The sequence below is a fragment of the Pundamilia nyererei genome, unplaced genomic scaffold, assembly GCF_000239375.1.
Source record: "Pundamilia nyererei isolate P.nyererei 1_Seehausen unplaced genomic scaffold, PunNye1.0 scaffold00027, whole genome shotgun sequence".
Classification (NCBI taxonomy): domain Eukaryota; kingdom Metazoa; phylum Chordata; class Actinopteri; order Cichliformes; family Cichlidae; genus Pundamilia; species Pundamilia nyererei.
The window spans coordinates 3203546-3213802 of NW_005187428.1; the positions used below are offsets into that span (position 1 = coordinate 3203546).

Sequence of the window (10257 nt, forward strand, 5' to 3'; positions counted from 1 at the left end):
GCACATACTGTTATAAACAGTGGAAATGGACTACTATAGCCAAGCTTACTCATCCAGGATTCCTTAATTAAGACTCAGCAGAGTTACCTTGAAGCAGCTGATGGTTGGGGACACTGACTGTCAGATGCTTTGAAGTTTTCTTGGAATTGCTGTTTAATTTAAAGGGGCACTTCACAATTTTTTAAATATTTAATTCAGCTTCCTCGTGATGGCAGCTGCTACTTACATGTAGTTTGGTTGTATAAGAGCTCCTGCAACTTTGGGTGGAGCTCAGAAAGTTAATCAGATGACGGTCTAGTAATGTCATCGGTATGTCACAACTTGGCTCCCTGTAAAAGATGGACACAGCTGCTGTGACGCCACCCATTGGTTTCTGAAGTCCCATTTTTTTTAATCCCGGAAGCGTCATCTAGTCGCCATCTAGGTTGCAAAAAAGATCTATGTGATGGGATGTGAGCAGGTCTGACATCGAAAACCTCAATCGTTGGTTTGTGGCTTGTGACTTGCTAATGACAATCACAAGTTGTTAGCTTTTAGAGGATGGTTTCACACCAGTGATAATCCTCCACTTTGAAACATAGCAGGGACAGATTTATAAAATAGACTTAATTTTTTATTCAGCGTAACCCAAAAACTAGTGACTGAGCACTGAACTCATTATAAAAGCGTTTACAGAGTTCAAGTCAGAAAGCTGTTTCCTCAGAGGCTTGTATTGGACTGCAAGTCTTTTTGCAACCACAGGTATCGCCATCTAGTGGCCTGCAGATGAAGTGCAGATGTAAGGCACTTTTGCATTGACCTGAAAGCTGGATCCATGTTTTATATGCCTGTGGTCTAACTGTTTGTAACAGAAAATCAATGTTCAGTCAGTGTGCTAAACTGTGTTTTGTTTAGTTTTTTTTTTTTAAATAAAGACATTCTTCACGGATCTCTCACATCACCTGCATTGTAATACAGTTATTTGTTAACTGGGTTTATTTTACTTGCATTGTAAGTGAAAGGGACAGAAGTAACAGGATATGTTTACTTTTCTGTCAAATAAGGCAACACACACTGACGTATTTAACTTTGTGGGGATTAATTGTGTTTTTGTGCTCAGTCACCGCCCCCCCTCTCCAACCTGTCCATTCTGAGCCAGGAAAAAGCCCTTAATGAGCACATTTCAGTTGGAATTGATTATTGAAAATCAGATTTTCAATACTGCTAATTGCAATGGCATGGAGGTATGTCCTCTCTATTAGCTAATATTTATATGGATGTTTCAAGCAGAGCTGCCAAAAACAAAATTGCTTGCATTTTCCTAGCACTTTTATCCAAAGTGCTTTGTAATTGGCCTCTCACTCATCTATTCCATTCTCACTCAGACGCTAAAGGCAGCAAGCCACCTTGTAAGGTGTCGTTCTCCAAGGACACTTCAAGCCATCAGCGCTGCGATTAGAAGATGACACACTCTCCCGAGCTAGCCTGCTAATACCTTCATTGAGATCGTCAAGAGTCAAACAAAATGATCCTTTTCATGAATTTCTTCTGTGATTATTCCGATTTTATAAATCTGCAATGTAAAATCTTTTGGGAATCTCCTAGTATATTTAAGTGTCATTTATTTAGTTAAAGAGTCGATTTGACCCAGGTGGTAGGAAGAAGCACACTAAATGTGCAAAACAGATTGCTTCTGTTGTGTGAGCACTTTTGGGTTGTAGTTCGAGGACTTTGACAGGTGTTGTGCAGTTAAGTTATGCGTGTCTTTGCTTCACACTTGCTATTTTCCCATCATCTTACTTACAAAATAAATGCCTTTTCATCCCACTCTAACCACCAAGTGTGACTTTAAGGTGTAAATATATTAAACAGGAGTCATATTACAAAAGCCAAAATAGCTGTAGTTTTACTAGTGTACAAAATAACCTTCAGAGTTGTGTTGAGTCCTGCCACCAGCTTTCTTTGATTATGTGTTCTGTGCAGAAGGCTGCGTATCTGAATCAATCTTATACTCTGCCAGAAAGGTATTTCACCATAATTTGATTCAAAGCCAGGACTGTATTTAAAACAAAACACCACGGGTCACAAATGTCTGAATAATTTCTCTAAACTATAAGCGTCATGAAACACAAGCAGACATCCATCGCTGGCATCGTCAGCAGATATAACGACATCCTGAAACCGGGCAGGAAAAGGCCCTTACTTCAGGGCGCTAGAAGTGACGCCTCTAACTGGTCTTTAATCTTAATTCCACTGTGTAAAGGGCACGTGTCTGGCTGTGGAGGACATTATTGATCTCCGACTAATTAATTTACTTTTATCCCCATTTTCGCGGCCATACGTGTTAGCAGGTTGACATGCTGTTTGAAGCGCCACTGACGGCAGTGTCCTTGTCGTGCTCCCTTTAGGTCGATACCTGCGTCTGAAAATGTTCCGCGAGGATCATGGCTCCTGGATGACCATGTTCTTCAGCACCATCCTCTTCCTCTTCATCTTCTCACACATCTACAACCTTTTCCTGCTGATGGCTGGGAGCATGAAGTAAGACGTTCAATCTCTCTCTTTCTCTCTCTCTGCTCCTTCCTACCCCCACCCTCCTTACCTCCTCATTCTGTGCTTCCCATTTGTTAGGGCCATTGTATGCTCCCCTTTGGCTGGTGTGATTGATCTAAACGTCTTGCCTGAATAGAGACTCGATACCGGTCTGATTAATCAGCCCTGACTTTAAATCTCAGGTGAGGGCAGACAAAGTGGAGGGTGGTTAATCCTGAAAGATCACCTTTAGCACCTGCACTTATTCTCCCACGATCTTGACTTTTATTTATTTATTTTTTTAATGTGTTCTTGACATCTCTCTGGCTTAAAACCAAAATGTTGTTTTTTGTTTTTTTGTTTTTTTTCCCCGTGTCACTCAGTCTGGGGTCTCATGTTTTTAGCTACTGCTGCACCAGCTTTCCTGCTGAGAAATCACAGCAGAGCTCAGACACCCACACATCAAGCCCGTGACAGAAATCAGTTTATTGCATTTGCAATGTGGCCATCTAGATGAAGGAAAACACGCCCTTGAAGCGGGCCAGCCAGCCAGACATGAGGTCGCAGCAAGGTGATTTACCATTTTATCTGTTTGGCCTGTTAAAAGAAAGACAGAAAGTGTGGCAGCTGTCTTTTCAGGTACAAGCTGTCACGAAGGGAAGGCCAGGGCTGTTGTGTGTCTATACAGCACTGCTTTTCCATATTAACAAGGAGCTTGAGCTATCCATGAGGTGCAGGCAGATGAAGGCTATTAGCTATAGGCAAGGTGTGGTGTTTTTCTATGGCCAGAGGGATGAGTTTGTATAATCGGCCCATCTGTCACGCCGGCCGGCACTGTGGCACCGGCATCCATCTTGTTCTGTGTCTCGCTGGCCGAGAGACGGGAAGTGGACGGCCTAGCAAAAGAGCCAGAGGAGGTCTGGGAAGGGGGGTCTGCTGAGATGTCGAATGCTGCTTGCTCAGGGAAAAGTTCCCCTCGCAGTTCTGCCGAGTCCATCTGTCACAGAGATGACCCTTATTTTAACATTTCAGTCTTGAATCATAGAGGGGGGGGCGGGGCTTTAGTTTTTTACTCTGTCACTGCATTTTAGAACAGTGTTAAAATGACATCTGGATAATAGTGATGGGGGAGAAATAATGACATGTTCAGATGCTTCCAGAGGCGTAACTTATCATTTACATTTAACATGTGCAAGTTACACAATCTGTTCATGCATCAAATTCATCAGTTGTCTACGTATGAAAAATAAATAGATAAGTAAAAATGGCAGCTGTAACGGCCAATTAAGCAATTACACTAAAACCCATCCCTGTTTGCTTTGGATGTGTGGAGAGTTACAGCAGTTAGTGGGGGGCTGTAAAGCTCTACTGGTGAAGACAGATGGTGCTGTTGTAAAGCGAGTTAGGCCGCCGCTGCCAAGACACCTGCTCAGTTTTTTTTTCTCCTTTCATTTTTTATTTATTAATTAATTTATTTTCTGCACTTGCTCCCACCCGCCCCCCTCCTGTCCCTCTATCCCTCGCTTGTTTTCTTTCGGCTCCAACAGTGTGTCCACCAAGGACCCGGGCCCTGCCAAAAACCATTAGTGTTCACATCTCTGTTCAAGACCGACATGTAAGAGCAATGTTCACACTCCGCCAGGACGCTCCCTCAGAAAACCGGGCTCTGGGCTGTGATAGCAATGTATGCAGCAACGTGAGCGAAAAAAAGGTGACGGAGGGAGGGAGGGAAGAAGCGTGGCGGGCAGTGGGAGAAGTGCTTCAGCTCTGATGATGCAGTGAAACTTAAGTCTTTTGATCTGTGTCCAAAACCCTATTTGCATCGCCTCCTTTCACTCCTCAAAGCGCTTCCCTCCTCCTGCAGCGAGACCGTTGGAGTTTTTTCTCTCTTGCCACAGCCCAGAGGAAAAGTACAATATCCCTTTGTGGCTGCAGCTGCCCCTCCTGTGAGGATGAACGCTGCTTTACCTTATTTATTTATACTGAAAGAAGCAGCTCCTGTGAGGGATCATTACCTCTATGAGCAGGCACGGGGTTTTCCAGCTTTGACATCTTGCCATGTTGCTGCACTGCAGGGGATGCTTTTCTGGTGGCCAGACAGGGGTTTGGCCCGCACTCACACACGCACACACACCCCATATTGTTCACGTCTTGCACCTCGCTCAAGTTAGCAGGGGTGTGTGTGTGCGTTGAATTGGGTGTCTGAGTATGTGCGTGTATGTGTGGAGGGGTGTTGGCTCGCTGACCTGATGCTGTATGCTGTCCATGCCCTGCGCTCATTAATATGCTTTAATTTTCTTTGACCTTTCAGTTGGTCTTGAGCTTGATTTAATTAAATCCAGTTACAAATCTGCAAGGAAAAAATAAATAAATAAAAAGATAAACTGTGCCATCAGGACGCCAAACATTCGCTGATAAGAGATGGCATATCATATTTTCTTTTTCTTTTTTTTTTGGGTGACAAGTATTTAGTCATGATTAGTCATGTACAATGGATTCATCAGTGCTGTTATCACTCAGCTGAAAGAGGTTTCCAGACTGTGTAATCTTGCACGTCCAACTGCATGTTAGCCAATATTTAAACAGCCACTTGTAGGTCAACAGCGATCAACCTGTTACCTGGCTTATGTCACATCAGGAAAAGGCTTCATCCACCGTGGCTCCCTGGGAGCTGTAATCTACACTTGTTACCGAACCCCTCACATCTGGGCTATTTGCATTTTAATGTAACTGTCAGATTAGGGGAGGGTGGAGGCGGGGGGGCTGTTTGTGCGAAACCAGGGGAGTGTGACCGCCCAGGGAGTTTGACGGGCTTCATGAATGTTCTGTCACGCCGCGCAATCCCATTCGCCATCTTACGGCACCATTACCAGCCGAAATCAGTCCCTAATTAGATGGTGTTATTTAATTAAGACGGCCCAATGCGTGGCGCACACATTAATCATGACTAATTTAGAGGAAGGGGGGAGGTAAAGTATGCAGAGGTGGAAGAAAAGCGGGGAAGCCTAGAAGTTTGATCTGAAACCGAGTTAGAGTGGGATGGGCGGTGGGGGAGGCTAAAGCTGAAAAATGACATCTATATTTCTTTTCTTCCTTATCCAACACAGAGGTAGATGGATGAATGCCGGGCTGTCGGGGCAGGAGGGGGTGTAAGCTAAGCAATTGAATTGTGGAGCAATGGATAGGGGGAGGTTTGCAGTGGACGGATATCTTCAGCGAGGAGCGGAGAGGGCTGGATGTGACATTTGACTACAGTGAGATAAGACGCCACTATAAGTTTATTTGTTTGGTTTACCATGATCCTTTGTGTCACATGCATGCAAGTCCCCCTCGACCGTCTGTTTGCTTGTCTGGCACTAAGCTGGGGTAATACCACAGACAAAAGGCTAAATAAACAGTTCTGGTACGCGGATACCTCCTGTTGCTTGCAGTGCGGGACTTTGTGTTGCCTATGATACAGCGGGTTCAATGAACTGCCCTATACTTAATGATGCGCTAGAAAGAGGTTTATATTTTCTCACTTTGTAGTATTTTTTTTAAAATAATTCCTGAACTCGTGTTATGAAAAGGGTTAAGATGCTTCATTTCTTTCTCCTTTCTGAATTTATTTCCCTGCAAATATTAACACTATATTGTTACTTCATGCTGTTGTTATAGAGCTGGTTGATTTGGAACCATTGATTTGAATTGTTTCCTTGTAATGTGGGGATTTAGGGCATATATGGAGCATAAAATCAAAGCAGAAAGACGTTACAAAGGCACAAAAACATTGAAAATGTGATCATCACTTTTTTTGGTGCCTTTTAGAGATCCTTTCGTTCAGTGGGAAAATAATTGGCAGATTAAAGTGTGATGAAAATAACAATTTGTTAGTCTTAGATCGGCATGCTGATTAATATTCGATATGGCTCAGTGTTTTAGAGGTTGTCCAAAATACTTTACTCTTACATCTTAATATTGAAACTCATTTACAGTTTGCAAATCACAGTGAATATCTTTGGATTGATTGCCTTTACCTACACCTACATGTACATTCTAAGAGCTCCTCCTGTTTTGTTTCACACTCCTACACACGCGTTTCACGTTGCTATCGGAGTCATTACTGTGTATTTATGAAGTGTTTAGTTATTGTAAAGCGTTTCCCTTCAGAGTTATTTTATCTTTGCTCAGAATATCTCTAAACACAGTCTGGGTGCTATATCAAACTGTCGTTTTCTCTCTGACTACATTAACGTGCGGTTTCCCTGGAGCGTCAGCGGTGGCTGAGGTTGTCGTCATACTTCGTCATAAAGACAGTTCTAAAGAGGTGCGTGCCAGCTGGGCACTATAGTTGTATTATTTATATTATAGTACAGACAGACATGTACTGTAATATGTAGATGATTTAGATATGTAGATATCTAGAAATGTAATATGTAGATATACGTAAATGAAAGGCGGGTAAGGAAATTGTACTAAGACATGAGGTCCACTGATTATGAATGAAACAACCACTCCACACCTCAACGGTACAAGACTCAGCTGCACCCTTGCATTTAAAGGAGAAAGGACTCTTTTTAGAGGATGCCAATGTTCTCATTTTGGACCTAGAAGACAGATCAAGACTTAGAGGTCATCTGCATCCACTGCGAACGAGCATTGTTGAACAGAGGTGGTGCTTTACAACATCAGCTGTCAGCCACCTACAATGCAGTCCTGAGATCCCTTCCCAGGTATCTTAACCCCCGCTCTCACCTTGCCTCAGGCGATCTCAATAGCTCACGTGATGGGGGGTTAGGGGGGATGTCTTGCAGATGTTCCACACCTTGGGCCTGGTGACAGTAATGATCACGACTTTATTCGTACCTTGGGTCATATAGCGATTCACACGATCAATAGTGGGTTGACAACCGTCAGGACCATCACCACCAAGGGAGCAGTCCTCACTAGGGCTCAAATATCTGAGGCTCTGTCAGTTGTTTTAGAATTGAAAACATCTTTACTAACATAAAGAAGTCCTTTCTTTTATGTACTCAAGACTAATATGGATGTGGTCATTTAAAAATCTGACATTGGCTGATATGTTTTTTTTTTCTTCGAGACCCACAAAACAGGGTGACACTGAATAGATTTCCCTAACATTTGTTATGTTTAGGTATTTATGAGTCCTTACTGACATAATAGAACAACGCTGCTTAAAAATAATCTTGTTTTATTGTCACAAAAACAATACGCTCTGGCAGACTCTGTCATGATCAGATGGTTGCTTTGTTTGTGGTGATCCAAACACGTGTCGCTTTCTGGTAAACAAACTATGCCACATCATTACTCATAACGCAATAAAAGGGTGTTTCTCTTGTCTGCTCTTTACTTTTAAAATGTTAATTTATTTATTTCAGTACCAATATATTGGTAAATAGCTAAAACAAGCCACTGTATCACTGAATTATCAGGCTCTGTTGTGCATTCATGAAATGAACTGGGGCATAATCGGACATATGTGAGAGTGACTGGCCAGTCACCATTATGGGCTGGGAATACTGGAAATCGGCAGATTCTTTTGCCTGGCCGGTCGATTGGTGCAAAAAAACAAAACAACAACAACAACAAAACAACAACATAAAACTTTACGTGCTGTGTTGCTATTACATTTTTGGTCAATTTTTCAATAAAAGCAATTCATAAAACATTCCCTGGCATTTCCAAATGCCACACATAGCACAGAATAAAACAATACTAAGCAAAATCTTTAGGTTTACATCTATACAGGGTTTTCTGAATGTTTTTCACTACCTTTGTTGATTTCAGATATGCGCTTAAGTTGAACTAAGATGGATCTACTTTTGATTTATGAACCTTTATGAACTTAAAAATCTAAATATTGTCACTGATGAAGAACAAAAAAAAAAGCTTGTCCAAACACAGAATATCAACTTTATGACTGCACAGTGCAATCAGCCTGAAAATCTTAAGTTTAAAAATAAACTGGGATTCCTGCTCTTGTATTTGTTATGGTACTGTGAATAAGGCCACTTTGTTTGTGTCGACGTTAGTGGCAAAGGCTTGGGATTAGTGACAAATCCACAAAGAGCTGTCGATGTCACCGGGAAATCATCACATGAGAAATAAAGAAGTTAAAGAAAGAACCCTGCGTAAAGTCTGTAGCACCTTTTGTCAGTTGCTTTTAACCAAATGTCCCTCATGTACATTAAATGTTTAAATGTGTCGTTTAAAAATTTTATGTTTTATTGTTAAGACTTTGAAGTGCCTGTAAATGCATTTGGTGGTAAAATACACATGCACCTAGTTGTGGACTCTTCTGTCCTAATAGAAAACTGATGAGTAGAAGAGCCAGATACTGTCTATGATATTGCTCACTGATATTTACTCCCAATCTTGAGCCAAGGGAATGGCAAAGACTATAGGACTCAATCTTCAGCCAGTTTAATACAATGGGTGAGTGACAAATTGAGATTTTAAGTTGCCTTGGGAGACGGTGTAGTGATAGTGAAGAGAGTCAATATTGACAGCTTTATGCTTCCTGGTAACCACTGCTGCTCACCGTTGTATACTGTAAATACAGCCTTGTGTACTGTAGTGCAGAAGGAGGAGACGGGCAATGCATTTTAATGTGGAGCCAGCCAAGGTCGCAATTTAATGTTCTGAGGGAGTCCAGTCTTTACAGGGCAGAAGAGGTCACTCGGTTGTTACAGTCACTAAATCACTGCCTGTCCAAAAGAGAAAACAAGTTTATAAAAGCCAGTGTGAGGGCTTATGTATACGTCCAAGCGGACATTGAAAAAATTAATAGAAATTGAGGGCATGTGATGACTCAGAGTAGTGAAAGCTCTCTCAGCATGCTGTTTTATACCCTTAACCATCATAGCTGCTCTCACTTGGCATATTTGATTAAAATAAAATTAAATCATAAACCTTTTTTTTTTTTTAAATTAAATATATCGAGGAAGACGGTGCACAGTGTGAGGGTTGGGCACAATGCTGCATTGCAGATTGCTGATGAAATGGAAAAGCCATAACAGTAGAGGAAAGACTTTTATTGGTATACATATTTAAAGCCCCTGCACAGAGCCACACTATTCCTGAGAGTCTCGTTACGTGGCACATTCGTGTGGTTTTATGTGGCCACAGTTCTAAAAGGAGGTTCCGATGCATTATCTTGGGAAAACACGTACCTCTGGCTTGGGCGATACATAATGATTTTAATAATGTTCGTGTGCTAATATAATGAAATGGCAAATAACCGAAGGCCCTGGGAAATTCTAACTGGACATTATAATTCAAAAAACTGCACTATGACTTGCTATAGATGTTATCACTCCCTAGATGAGGCCACAGCATCTGAACTGAAAGTAAAAAATATTTAAATACTTGCTTAGCAGTATTTAATTGAAATGCAAATAAACAAATTAACACAGGCTAATGGCAAAGAAAAATCTGGCTGCCAGCATTACTTTGACAAAAGTCAATATTATTTAACCCAAAAGATGATAAACTGATGCTCTTACCCCGAACCCATAAAGCCTTGATCTCCTGGAGCAGCAGTCCCCAACCCCAATATTTTCACAGACCAGCCTTTAAGGTGTCGCGGATAAATACAACAAAATAAAACCAGAACCGGTACCAAAGAAAAGAAGATTTATTCATCACACACGGGAAAAGACCCAGGGAAACCAAGTTAACGATAAAAACGATTAAAAAAAAAAAAAAACTGAAAACCATGAATTTCACACCCGAGCCTCAGCTCTC

At 41.7% G+C, this 10257-nt stretch overlaps 1 protein-coding gene across 1 annotated transcript in view; it reads left to right on the top strand.

Moving 5' to 3' along the window:
- tmem117 (transmembrane protein 117) overlaps positions 1–10257 on the top strand; it is a 54174-nt gene that overhangs the window by 15605 nt on the left and 28312 nt on the right. The window contains exon 3 of the mRNA XM_013909543.1: positions 2388–2520. Coding sequence (XP_013764997.1) covers positions 2388–2520 — 133 coding nt within the window. The remainder of the gene's footprint in view (positions 1–2387; positions 2521–10257) is intronic.